The sequence below is a fragment of the Peromyscus maniculatus genome, chromosome 10 (assembly GCF_049852395.1).
Source record: "Peromyscus maniculatus bairdii isolate BWxNUB_F1_BW_parent chromosome 10, HU_Pman_BW_mat_3.1, whole genome shotgun sequence".
NCBI lineage: Eukaryota > Metazoa > Chordata > Mammalia > Rodentia > Cricetidae > Peromyscus > Peromyscus maniculatus.
Window position 1 is genome coordinate 15,175,429 of NC_134861.1, and position 13,525 is coordinate 15,188,953.

A 13,525-nucleotide genomic window follows, 5' to 3' on the forward strand; every position below is an offset into this window, starting at 1 on the left:
CAGGTGGTGTCATGGGGTTGGGGAGAGGATGAGGTGAGACAAGGTCAGGATGTGGTCAGAGATGCCTCGGTCTAACTCAGAAAGGGAGCTTGCCTGCAGATGCCACAGAGAAAGTTGGGGAGGGCTGGAGGTAAGAGTGGGCAGTATAGTAGGGACCACCTGGAAGGTACAGCCAGGGATATACAGCCAGGGCCATCAGAATCTCATGCAGATATATGTCATGAGGAAGCTGAGAGAGGGGATGAATTAGGGAGAAACTAGAGTCAGCTCCAGAGCCATGGTGGAGAATGGGCAAGGGTGGCACCTCATAAAGGCCTCTGGCATAGCCAGCAGTCCAGCTCAGCATGGCAGGCAGAGAGCTGTAGGCTTACAGAGTAGGGAGCCCATACTTTATAACAGTGCTTTCCTCCAAACTCCAGACCCTGCCCTCCATGCTCCTCTAGTCAGGTTTCTGTTGATAATCCAAACCAGCAGAATAAATTCACTGTAGAGTCTAGAAGACACACATACACACACCTATCATTGGAGACAAAGTCTCAGTATGTAGTCTCAGCTGGTCTGGAACTCATTATCTAGACCAGGCTAGACTCTAACTTGTAGACAGTCCAATGGTCTCAGCTGCCCCTAGTGCTGGGATTAAGTTGGTATGTTTTAATAATGCATGTACCATGGGCACCACAGCCACAATCAAGATCACAACAGCACTTTCAAGAGTTCCTTCAACTCCCTTCATTCCCCAGAAGCCACCAATCATCTAGCACGACAGAGGAGTTTATATTTTCTAGAATTTTATAGCAATTGAACAATACGGCATGTGCTAACTTTTATGGCCAGGCTGTTTTCAGCATAATTGTCTTGAAATTCATCTATATTGCTGCAGTAATCCACATCTGTCATTGCTGTAGATACTGTATGGCTACATCCTATTTGTTTATTAATTCTTTTGCTGATATTTTGAGACAGTTATAAACACAACTTCTGTAAGTATTATACATGAATGCAAATGAATCCATCTTCTTACTCCCTTTTTCCCCCTCCATAAGTGTTGAAGAAAATCAGAGAAAACAGGCATTTTCTTACTTTTTGATGTTGGGGAAGTGTTCATTCTTGTACTATCAGGCATGGGTTAGCTGCCACTGTCCACTGATGGCCTTTATGAGTTTGAAGAAATTCCTTTTTCCCTACTTTATGGAGTTTTCATGAGAAATGATGTATGTTGTCAAATGAATCAAAGGAATCTGTTAGGATGACTTTAAATAATAGTTCATAAGGGAATGGATTTGAAATGTTAAACCAACCTTGTATTCCTAGGACACATTTCTCTTGGCTACCACACACCATCATTTTTTATTTTGTTTTCTTTCTTATCTATCTTTGTCTGGTAGAGGAATCAGTGGGTTCATAGGATAAGTTGGGGCCTGCTCTCCTCTTCAGCTTTCGGGATGGACGTGTTTAGAGGTCTTGTTACATTTGTAGAACTCATCAGTAAAGCTATCCAGGAGGTTTGGAAGTACGTGTGTGTGTGTGTGTGTGTGTGTGTGTGTGTGTGTGTGTGTGTGTGTGTGAAGGCTTTTAGTAAAAGGCTTATTTTTTAGTTTTTTTTTTTTTTTACTAGAACTGAGCTGTTCAGCTTATGTATTTCTTCTGGAGTTTTGCATTTGTATCTTCATAGTTTGAAGTTGGTGTGTTTAAAGTAACATACCCATGGCATGAAACTGTGTGTGATATTCCTTTTTGATAATAGTCTCTTATGATGTCTGTAGAATCTATGTGATATTATGTCTCCTTCCCAAAGTTGACAAATGATCTTTTTCTCTTGATATATCCTGTGGCAGTCTTGCCAATTTGCTGGTTTTGTTAGAGAACCAGCTATGGGTTTAACTTTTAAAATCAGTTTTCTCTTTTATTTTATTGATTCCTGCTTTGACCTTTACTTTTTCCTGCTAACTTTAGACTTCAGTTTCAGTCTTTTTCTAGTTTCCTAGGGAAGAACCTAACTCAGCTGTAGAATGACAAAGAACCATGGAATTATCTGGAAAACACACTACTTTGGCAGTACTCCACACTTCCATGGTGTGATTCACAATCACCTCAAACTACTTTCTAATTCTCCTTTTTTTTTTCCTTTTGCCCATGGGTTATTTAGAGCTATGTTATTTCAATACTTGGGGATTTTCCTGAGGCCATTTTGTTATTAATTTATAATTTAATCCTGTTACAGTCATGAACATAATTTTTATTTGTAGTCTTTAGGTGTAGCTACATTAACTGTTCTCTAATATCTGGGTTCATTATGGGGCAGGTCTGAGTCATGTTAAGTAGCTAATGTTGCAGGCTGGCCTTCCATTTTGTTACCTGATCATTTTTGATTAAATGCCAGACAGTGCCAATTTTGCCTTGAGTGTTAAATAGTTTCACATTCATATGTATATTTTTAAGCTTTGTTCTGAGATGTGGTCATTGGAGATAGTTTGATCCCTGTTTGAAAGATTTTTGGGGAAGTAGAGGGCCATGTAAATTGTTGCTCACTGCTGAGATGAGAGTGTCTACCCAGTGCCCAAAAGACATGACATTTGAGTCTAGCTTCGGAAGACTTGAAGGCATTATTCTCAACCTATGAGAGCTCCAGATTCTCCTCTTCCAGTCTTTCTTGGTGGTTCTCTTTGCAGCCTCACGTGTACAGGCTTAATACCATAGCAGGTCCTACAGGTCTCTGGGTTGCTCTTTGTCACGATCTCCTCTTCAATATTCACTGTGCATGCCAGCGGCCCTGGTGTTCTGGGACTGTAGCTCTGCTTCTCAAACAAGGAGTTTATGGGTGTGGTGGATAGTTTTCTGTCAACTTGACACAAGCTATAGTCTTCTGAGATGAGGGAACCTCAACTGAGAAAAGTCATGCATGAGATCAGACTGGAGGCAAGCTTATAGTGGATTTTCTTAGTGATTGATGGGGTAGGGTCCAGCCCATTGTGGGTGGTGCCACACCTGGGCTGGTAGTCCTGGGTCCTATAAGAAAACAGGCTAGGCAAGCCATGAGAAGTAAACCAGTAAGCAGTACTCCTCCATGACCTCTGTCTGCATCAGCTCCTACATCCAGGCTCCTGCCTTGTTTGAGTTCCTGTTCTGACTTCCTTCAATGATGAACAGTGATGTGAAAGTGTAAGCCCAATAAACGCTTTCCTCCCTAAGTTGCTTTTGGTCACTGTTTTATCACAGCACAGTAACCCTAACAAAGACAATGGGCCTGTGTCAGTACCTTTTCTACACTACAGCTCAGATGTTGCTGGGGAAGGAGATGTCGGATGCAGGCCTCAACATCTGCTATGAGGTCTCTCAGGGACCATGATCCTTGTGGCTCAATGGTTAATTACTTTGAAGTCACATTTTCCTAAATGTTCGGCTGCTTTGGGTAGGATGATAAATCCAGTCCCTGAAATTACCTTCCGGGTTGAAGAATCTTCCAGAGACCCATTGAGTATATTTAAAAAGCTGGGTCTTTCCTCCTAGGTGTGCCTTACCCTTTCTTCCTGGCTGGTTTGATTCTACTGGTTCACCTCCACTGTTCTGGGTTAGTAGTCTTCCAACTGTACCTGACCCTTCCCTCTCCACTCAGCCTATACAAACTGTGCCAAGGCAGAAGCAGGCAGTCTGAATAGCTATGAATCACATACACACATACACACATGCTAGCACACCTGTAAGCTCTCCATAAATACTATTTCAGCTTTATTCTTCTTGTGATTCTTATCAAAAACCAATCTCAAAATGGTTAAGATGGAGCCCCACTAAAATGACCTTTGAGCTCCTTAAATGTGGGCATGCCACTCTATGTATATTTTTACCTGAAAAAATAACTGTAAAAAGTAAACAAACTCCAGTAGCACGCAGGTGAAGTCACCCAGGAGTCAAGTATGCTAATATTTGCAATGTGCTTCTACTGCACACAGATAAAATCCTCAGCCAGGTGTGAGGGTCACAGGCCTGCAATCCCAGCATTCTGAACACTGAGACAGGAGGACCATTGAGTTCAGTGCCAGCTTGGGCTACACAGTGGGATCTTGTTTCAACAAGAGAAGAAAAAGTGCATGCTGGTAGGCAGAAGGGTAGACAGTGAAGATGGACACAGATGTGAGAGAAAACAAATACTGCAAGCTGTCATCAAAAGCTCCTGGGGCTTGCACAAATGTTTCAACTTGCACAATTATTTCAACTTTTCAACATGTTTGAAATAAAAAAAAGATAAAAAAAATCTTTCATGCAAAAATGAAGAAAAATGGAGCTTGATGAACTGTATTTTATAGAAGTCAGAGTAAGAAATGGTTATGAAGCCTAGGCAGGCTTTCAAGCAAGTCCTCCATCAAGTCTTGCGATAAGTTCACTAAAAAAAATAATCCCCAAATGTAAAACTAGAATGTGTGTGAGTGCGAGGAGCACACATTGGGGATTGTGAACTTGAACCTTGGCTGGGTGAAGCTTTGAGAGCTGCTCACATTTTTTTTTTAAACCCCTGTATCTTCCACTGGTAGAGTGAGAGTGAGATCTACGTTACAGAGTTGTCAGGTGGCCAAGGTCATTTCACAGGGTGCCTAGCACAATGGGCTGGCCAGCACACCTGCTCATCATGGGGTTCCAGGGTGCTCCTGTGTTGGCACGCTTCCCTTCACATTGCAAAGGGTCAAGGTGGCTCTTGGTTTTGGAGGTGTCAGCCCAAGGTTTTAGGTCTATGGAAGCACATCACGAAGGCAGCATTGGATAGGGCCTGTGTGGCTGGGTACATGCATTCCTTTCGCAGGAGGGAAGCAGAAGGCAGAAGGAGCTGGCCAACCATGGCCAGAACTCCCATTAGGCTTCTCCTTTGGCATATGGACTTCTGGGGAACACTACAGATGCAGACTGTATCACTTCCCAGAGTCAGGTTTAGTGATCTGTAATGAGGGTTTGGCATGGAGCCACAGGCTGAGTGAGCATTCCCAGCTTGCTAATGCTAGGATACTGAGATCATTCTGTCTGGGGTACTGTGATACCTTACCTAGGTGGATCTCTCAAGACACATGAAGATACGTGGGAATGGGGCAAGTTGGTGATGGAAGGAGAAGGGAGATGAGGAGGCTAGGCAACTGCTCATCCTTTGCTCTCACAGGCAGTGATCTGGAAGCCATGTCTACTACCAGCAAGACCAATAGGATGGTGTGACACGGGTTAGAACAGTTCTCAGTATGTTAGGAAACATTTTTGGAAAGGCAAGTAATGCTCATTTTTTTTTTTTGTATATATAAAAAAGAAAACTGCAAAAGGACAGCCTGGGAAAGATCTAGGTAGAATTTCACAGAAGCAAGTTTAGGGAGGCAGGTAACTGTCAATGAACGTTGAGCTTATATTGACAGCAAGTGATGTCAGCTCAGGCTTCGGCTACATTGCTGGGTTACTAATGCCAGCTAGATTGCTATCAGGGATGGTTCTACTGTGAGAGTCTGCTTTTGTGGCCAGCAGACCAGCAGCAGCCCGGGAGACAAGAGCGTGTACGAGGAGGAGAGAGGTGGTGCCCGTGGGAGACGGTCTCAAAGCGAGATCAGTGTGGATGCCACACACTAGAACCTCCTCCAAGACTCATGACCCCTGAAAGAGTCTCAGAGAATTTTGGTTAGACAAAAAGAAAAGTTCTCCGGGTGGGGTGGGGGGTCACTAGACAATACAGAAAGCTACAAAAATATTTGACTTTTATTTTTCTTCCTTACTTGCCAAGGAGAATATTCTCTGCATGGAAAGAGGTGAAGTGAACAGTACTCCCGGGGAATGCTGCTGGAGAATGATTTTTTTTTTTTTTTTCCAAAAAGAGATCGCCAAGAGAACAGGAAATTCTCTAGTTCAGTTGAGGGTGCAAATAGGCCAGGAAGGAAGACTGGAGATGCCCAAAGGTCATTTTATTTCCCCAAAGGAAAGGAAGGTGTGCACTTCCGATTTGAACTGGATATCTGGCAAGATTTTCTACTGATTCCCACGGGCTGTGGTCTCTCAGCGTATGGACCCAGCAGGATGCATCAGGAGGGCCGAGATGTGCGGCACGGTATGAATGAGGCGCCCTCTCTTAACTCTCCTTCCAGCTCGGGACCCAATGCCCACTCTACGCCGGCAGCTATTGATGAGGCCGAAGACACAATGATGGGCAAGTCTTGTTGCACAAGTCCATGCTGTGCAAGCCCAGGCCCACGTCCAACAGGACTTACACTAGTTCTCAGGGAACTCGGAGCTGTGGCCTGCATTATGAAGGGAAAATTACACAGTGACAACGTGGGAAAACTGAGCTGCCGGGGGACTGAAGGAGCCTTTGGGAGAGCTCAGAATGCATTTGAAAACAAGGATGAATTCACTCAGCGGTTTCGTGACATGCTTCATCCCAGCTCCATTTTCAGAGACAACAGGTAACGTGGGAGAGCCGTCACAGGAATATCTCGACTGCCTGTCTTGAAGCCATTCCAATTTAACTACACATAGCTAGGCTTACACAATGAGCAACCGGGACCCAGTGTTTGAAGCAACTGTACTTAGGAGTCAGGCCTGTGCTGACACAGGTTTCTGTTCCCTAGTCCCTGGAACATGGCGTTCTCTTCAGCTGAGAAGGAAGAGGTTTGTTTTTTCTCCTCCCTAGCTTGGGACCTCTTGACAATGTTACGTCTAATCAGTTCTTGGGGCTTCCTGTTGAGGCCAAGAGGCATGACATGCATGTGTCTACATCTGTGATTCCTGTAGTGGGAAAGAGGGCACCTGTGCTGTGTGAGCTCAGTGTGGCTCATGGGCATTTGCCAAGGCGGCCAGGAGCTGATAAGATGTCTGGGCATTACAAAGGTGCTGACCTAGGAATGTTTTGCCAGGAAAAGTCACAGGATATCAGCACCCCACCTGCCTATTTATCAAATGGAAGCCACAGCCTTTCCTCCCAGGGGAATAGAGCAGGAGCTTGTTATGCTCTCTGTGTGGGGTGGGGTGGGGTGGGGATTCTAACCAAGTCCTTCAGTTATTCTGAAAGGTTACTTCTCCCTTTTTGTGTCTCTGTGGCACAGCGCTTTTTGTAGGCACAATGAGGCTTCATTCAGCTGTCTACTCTGAATGGCTCTCCCAGTGCCAGCATCCTGGAAGGTGCTAGTGCAGGCTTAGGGAACGAAGCACTGCCATGTGCATGTTTACACATACACAGACAGAAGGAAGCAAGGTGCGCATTCCAGGCCCCCTGACACAATTCCTTTCACACAGATCTGCTAAGGCATCTGGATGCACAAGGTTTTTTGTTTTTTACCTTTGCTGTGAATGAAGGACTGAAAGAAGGAGGAAGCTACCACTGGGAGGCAGTTGTGAACTGAAGCCTATCTTTGAGAAGAGGGGACATCCTAGGAAGAAACCTGAGTGGTTATAGCAGAGATGCACGTGTCCTCATATGGAACCAGAAGCAAATCAGGCAGCGATCTGGGCCACTCACACCATGAAGGCGACTGTGATCACTGTAAAAAACGATGATGTCATCTTTAAGATCATTATTCTTTCTCCCTCAAGCTGACCATTCTGTATCATGGGCAGCATCTTCCCAATGAGACCCGAGTCACAGTAAGGTGAACAACCATCCGACTTTGCCTGGCATGGTCAGTTTTTTTGTTCTTAGAGTTTTAAATCTTGGGGAAGTCTCCCACCCCAAGATCTGAGCTGAGAAAGGGCTTTCTCAGGGGCAAGAAGCACCCTGCAATGTACACGGCAGCTTTTCACAAAATCATGGAGAGCCAGATCCAAGGGTCCATCTGAGCAGGAAGTTACACTGAACACCCAGGTGTGAAGAGCCACATAGATGCCTCACTGTAGAGAGCCCTGCCCAGGCTGCAAAAGCCACAGGCTTACTGGATTTTCCTCAAGGTCAGCTGGATCAAAGAGAGGAAGGAAGCTAAAGAAACAGAGGGAAAGCCCATGTGCTGACACTCCAGAGCCATCATAGCCCACGGGCCACACAGCAGGAGAGCACCATCTGATCAGCATTTTGGAACCATTACCTGAATTGTGAACATTTCCACTGAGGCCCCGATCCAGTGCTCTACAGAAAGTTGCAGGAGGAAGGCAAACCAGAGGCCACAAAGGTGGGGGAATGCCCCTAGGGATCCAGCACCTGCCCAGGAGAGGGCAGTGTAGCTCATGAGCACCTGCACACGCACACACACACACACACACACACACACACACACACACACACACACACACACCAGAGGGGCTAGGAAGGGCTGCTCAGGAGCGTGTGTCATCCTGCCCTGGCTTCCTAAACCATATTCTGCAGCAGGTGGCAGAGGTCATCTGGGTACAATATCGAGAGAGTGACAAGAACTTGTTCAGTGTCATCTTGGCCCACATCACCCAGGACCCAGCTGTGAGACCCAAAGCACCATGTAAACAAACATGCCATATAAATCCTTAAACACTGACTGACCCATACTTTCCAGAGTGGATAAGGAGAACCCAAGAGCTAAGTCAGTCCAAGAAATAATCAAAAGTTGGTGTTGTGGATTCCACTTAAGCAGCTGACCGAAAGCTGAGATCATGTGGGAAATCACAGCTGTGTCTCCTACTCTGGCCAGAACATTTTAGCTGTAATGACCTTTCCTCCACGCATGCCTGGGGTGCATACTGGCCAACGTCCTCCTCACCTCCAAACCTTCAGCTGGCCACGTCTAGTGCAGGCCTTCTCATTCTCTGCCCTTCATTTCTGCCCCTTCCTTTCCAAATCACTTAGTCTCTTTTTTTCAGACTCTTTTAATCTTGTTTCTTTTTATCTTCCTGCGAAGCGGAGGAAACCGGTCTCAGAGAAAGCAAGGCTGAGTTTTCAATTTGGAGACGACCACTTGTTAGTTGAATAGCCTCGGCTTTTGGCTTCTCTTGACACAGAATCCTTTTCATCATAGCAGGATAAAGTGGCAGCTATTTTGAAAAGCTCCAACTATCGGCCAGTGAGATGTGTGTAAATATTGAGAGCAAGCATGTGTGTGTAGCCTTTATGCGGGCAGTTCCCTCTCCATAGAGCCCCCATGGGTACTTAGAACTGTAGAGTGTACCAGAGCCTGTGGACTATGCTTTCAACTAGACCCACACATCTATGAGTATGAAAAGTTTATGTTATATATTAGGCACAGGGAGACATTAACAACTATAATACTAATGCCCATTTGCTATAATGAAAGTTATTTATAATTCATCAATTGCTAATTCCCGGAAATTTCCACTTAATATTTTCAAACCATGGTTGACTAGCTCACTGAAATGGTAGGAAGAGAAGCCTCCAAAAGGTTATACTCAGTGTTTTTCAGAATATATTAGAGCAGTGAACAAGACATATAATTACCCCAAATCTTACAGCAAAGTCCCTTTGTACACAGTTGAACTCAGTTGACATATGGATTCTAACGTCTGAAAAGTCTGATTCAGGACACAGATGTTGCCTATAGACTTTTTTTTTTTTCTGAAAAACATGATTTTAGGAGCTCAGAAACAAAGTCTGATTATGGTCTTCACTAAATTTCTTAGGACTTCTCCAAAGAGGTTGAGAGCCACTGGCTCTGGTACTCAGGCTCTGGGAAATGGCTGTGTGGGGTCCAGAGGGGCCTCAGAACTGTACTTGGTCATCTTAATCTGACTTCCATGAGTCCATCTCAACCATTCACAACACAAGTTCAGAAATACACCAGGTCCATAGACATGGGAAAACAGAAGGGCCCGAATAACGCTCCCATGCCCTTCCTGAGGACTTGCTTGAAGCTTGTCACACTCCACTGCTGCGGGATAGGGACCTGTAGCAGGCGTTGCCTCCAATGGAGATGGCTTACATCCTTGACAGGAAATGTCACTTCTTATCTGGAGCCACACCTGCAGAACCATGGCTGCCCTCAAAACAGGACAGGGAGGTGGGGCTAACCAGGGATCTGAACCTAATGGATGCCTGAGGGAGCTTAGAAAACTGTCACTCAGGGGGGGCCATGTAGCTCTGACACAGCAAAAGTGCTAGTAACCTATGGGTGCCCATGGAGGGAAAGACAGATTTTCTCAGCCACATGTCCTAGGGACCTTTCCTCTCTTCTGCCTCATTAGGCTTCTAATCGGGGAAACAAGGAGATCTGTCTGTCTTATTCATGACAAGAGCAGCCTTATATGAAAGTGACCCAGCCTTGGCTTCATGGGTAACCTGCTTTTCTTAGAGGATACGGCCTGGGCAACAAGTACCCTTTGTGCTAAGTCCAGTCCATGTCTGACTAAGCCAAGGGACTTGGTTGGAATCTCTAGGCTTGTATGTTTAACATAGGAAGTAAAGATTAAGTTTCTACCAACCTCTTCAGGGACAGCACAATTTTGGATGCAGAAATGATCTCTTAGAAAATCTAAAACACCCTAGGCATTCCTGTTATTAGCATAACGGTCCATATCCAGGAGGCATGTGCAACCACAGAAGTCAGTGAATTCATAGGACAGTCTGAAGCTGAAACAGAGCTCAGAAGCCAGGTGGAGTTTTCACTACTTCAGGAGCCCGAGTTTTCTACAGTGTCTAGGTGGGAAGTAGATAAGCAGGCCTGCATTATACTATACAAAGAGACTGGGGGGAGGGGGTGGGGAGAAAAAAGTGTACACTCTGCGGGGAGACTTCGAATTCACTAAGAGCTATGCTTTATGCTGGCCGACGAAGGTAGGTACTGCAAGACAGCTGACAGCATCGCAGGCTAAGGGTGCTGCATTCCCAGTGGAGCTCCAGCGAGCACACTGTGGATTCTCACCCAGCCCGTCCCTGTACTAGTGCTGATTTGGGCTTAGGAGGGGGACAGAAGTGGGTTTAGCTTAAATAGTGCCACACGGGCAGCAGGTGGTATGTAGAGCTGGCTTTCTCCTGAGTCAGCTCTTTTTTTTTTTTTTTTTTTTTTTTGCCCAGCCCTCAGTGGTGCCCTCCAGAAGCAGGGCTGCACAGTCAGCTTTGCCTCCAGTTCTGGTACCCCTACCAACACTCACCTTTCTCAGCCTTGCAGCTCCTGTGCCCGAGCGGATGGCATCCATCAAGGCTTGCCTGGCATCCACCGTGTTGCTGAGGTTGCCTGTGCTGAACCTAGAAGCCGTTATGGAGGCTGACGGAGCCTGGGGGGCTGGAGGGGGTGGTGGCGGCAGGACAGGTGGGGGTGGAAGGCCATGGTCTTCCTGATGAGCTTTGTCCAAACCTGGGGCTAAGAGCGCAGCATCTCGGAAGTTCTGGAGCTCCTCAGAGGCAAGGGATGACACCTAACGAGACAGTTGAGTGATTACTGGAGTGAGTGCTCATGGACCCCATCTCATCTGTGACACCCCAGGGTGATTGGGTTGACACTTTCAGGGGTGATGAGATCATAAATGTGGAACTACCATGAACAGAATCAGTACCCTGTAAAAGAGACCCCAGAGAGTCCCATGAACCTTCCATCACGTGAAGCCTTGGTGTGAAGGTACACTGAACTAGACAGACAACCGAATGAATCATCAACTCTGCAGCTGCCATGATCTTTGACTTCTAGCTGCCAGAACTGTAGGAAATAAACGTGCACTGTTTCTAAGCCAGCCAGTCTATGGCGCTTTGTTACAGCAGCCTGCCAGCAGCCTCAGTTACCATTTGTGTAAAGGTCCTTTCCAAGAATGCAGCACACAGCTACCCATCTCACAGCAAACCTCAAACAGCTCCTTAAGGATGAATCACAAGAAACAGGCATCTGTCTGCTGATGACTCATACACATATCCCTGTGCTCTTCCAGAGCATGGCCCCACGGGCACCACGTATGGCAGGAATACTCTCTAGTCACTCAACTTTCCTTACATGTGAGAAACATGAGCCAGACATACAAACTTGAGTAACGAGGGGTGAGGGTTGATACTCACTAAAACCATGGGGGAAAATGTGCATGCTACATCATTTCTTAAACCCCATGGATGGCAGCTATGGGTGCGCTGTCTTGCTCCTAAGCTCAATCAATATTTTGCCGATAGCTGTGCATGTTCAGGGATAGCTTCACACAGCAGCCTCGTTCTGTGAGGGTAGGCAGTGGCCTTGTTTTCCTAGCTCGAGATCACGATGAGTGTGTGAGAGAATTTGGAAAGTGTTCGTGTCCAGGGTTATGGTGGTATTGTATTTGTACTGAAATGTGATTTTAATTCTATGTTAATAAATAAAGTTGCCCAGGGGTCAGAGCTATTAGCAAGCCATAGGAAAGCAGGGTGGTGGTGGCGTACACTTATAATCCCAGCACTTGGTAGACAGAGCTAAGTAAGTCTCTGTGTGTTCAGGGATACAGCCAGCATTGGAGACACACGCCTTTAAGACCTGGATGGCTATACGTACAGACAGTGACGAGGCAGTCACGTGTTTGAGTTTACAACCAATGAGAAGGCAGAACAGAAAGACTATATAAAGACATACACACAGGAAGTAGGTCTTTTTCGGAGAGGTAGGACCACCGCAGGAGGAAGGGTAAGGCTTTAGCTCTGAGCTCTGACCTCTTGGCTTTCTCTTTTACATTGGTTCTGTGTTTCTTATTTAATAAGACAGTTGGTTATATCTACACAGGGTAGGCTTGCAGGAAAGGCAGGGGGATGCCAGTGGTCTCTCTTACTTTCTATGAGCATCGGCTATGACCGCCTCCTGGATTCGGGAGACAATGTGCTGAGCATGCAGAGTCTGCCGCTCTGACGGTGACTGCCATCTAGTCAGAGGGATGGAAACTTGGTGGTCCTGGCCTAGGTTGCTGGGGAGAAGGATGGGCAAGTTTCTGAACCTGTTATATATACACGGGAGACCCTTTCCCTTACCTTCCTCAGGCTGAGAGTCCCGCTGTGGCCCCGGATGGCTGCCAGAAGGGCGGATCGCTCACTCTCTGTCTCTGTGTAGGATGGTTTCTTTGGCCTTCCTTCAGAGGTGTGTTCTGCAGTCTAGAATATTAACAAGGTTAACATATTTCACTCTGACAATAAGGAAAGGCTCGCTCCATATCAGCGGAAGCCTATAGCATTCATTCCAATCACTCTGTCTGCCTAAAGGTACACTCAGAAGGTCCCAGAAGCGTGTTCAACTTAGCCAAAGTATCACATAACCATTTGATTGTCTGGTTTCATCACATTCAAGAACTTTACATAGCCATTCAACACATTTGTAGAGCAGGCTTTGAGCTAGACTATGATGCCCAAATGTAGGCTGATGTAAATGTTCTGAGCACGCGCAGAGTTCAGTGCATTGAGGCTTTTTCAGCTTAGGATATCTTCAACTTTCTATGGGCTACCATGACAGAACCCTGTAGTAAGCTGAGGGGGGGTGCAGCTATCTGGGAATCAAAAGCTATAGATTTGGGGTTGCATCCAATGTTGGCTTTTACTATGAGACTATTCTTGCTATTCTCCCAGCTTTCCCTAACTGGCAATGTTGTAAATCTTGTAAATCTACTGAAAGCTTGTAAACCTGGATGAGATTGTTAGTGGGTGACACTGTGCCAGAGCATTTAGACT

At 46.0% G+C, this 13,525-nt stretch overlaps 1 protein-coding gene across 8 annotated transcripts in view; it reads right to left on the reverse strand.

Annotated features, from left to right (window-relative positions):
- Cobl (cordon-bleu WH2 repeat protein) overlaps positions 1-13,525 on the reverse strand; it is a 242,784-nt gene that overhangs the window by 4,550 nt on the left and 224,709 nt on the right. For all 8 annotated transcript variants that reach the window (XM_076546020.1, XM_042285598.2, XM_042285600.2 and 5 more), the window contains 2 exons: positions 12,836-12,955; positions 11,017-11,280 (listed from right to left, as the gene is read on the reverse strand). In XM_076546020.1, coding sequence (XP_076402135.1) covers positions 11,017-11,280; positions 12,836-12,955 — 384 coding nt within the window. The remainder of the gene's footprint in view (positions 1-11,016; positions 11,281-12,835; positions 12,956-13,525) is intronic.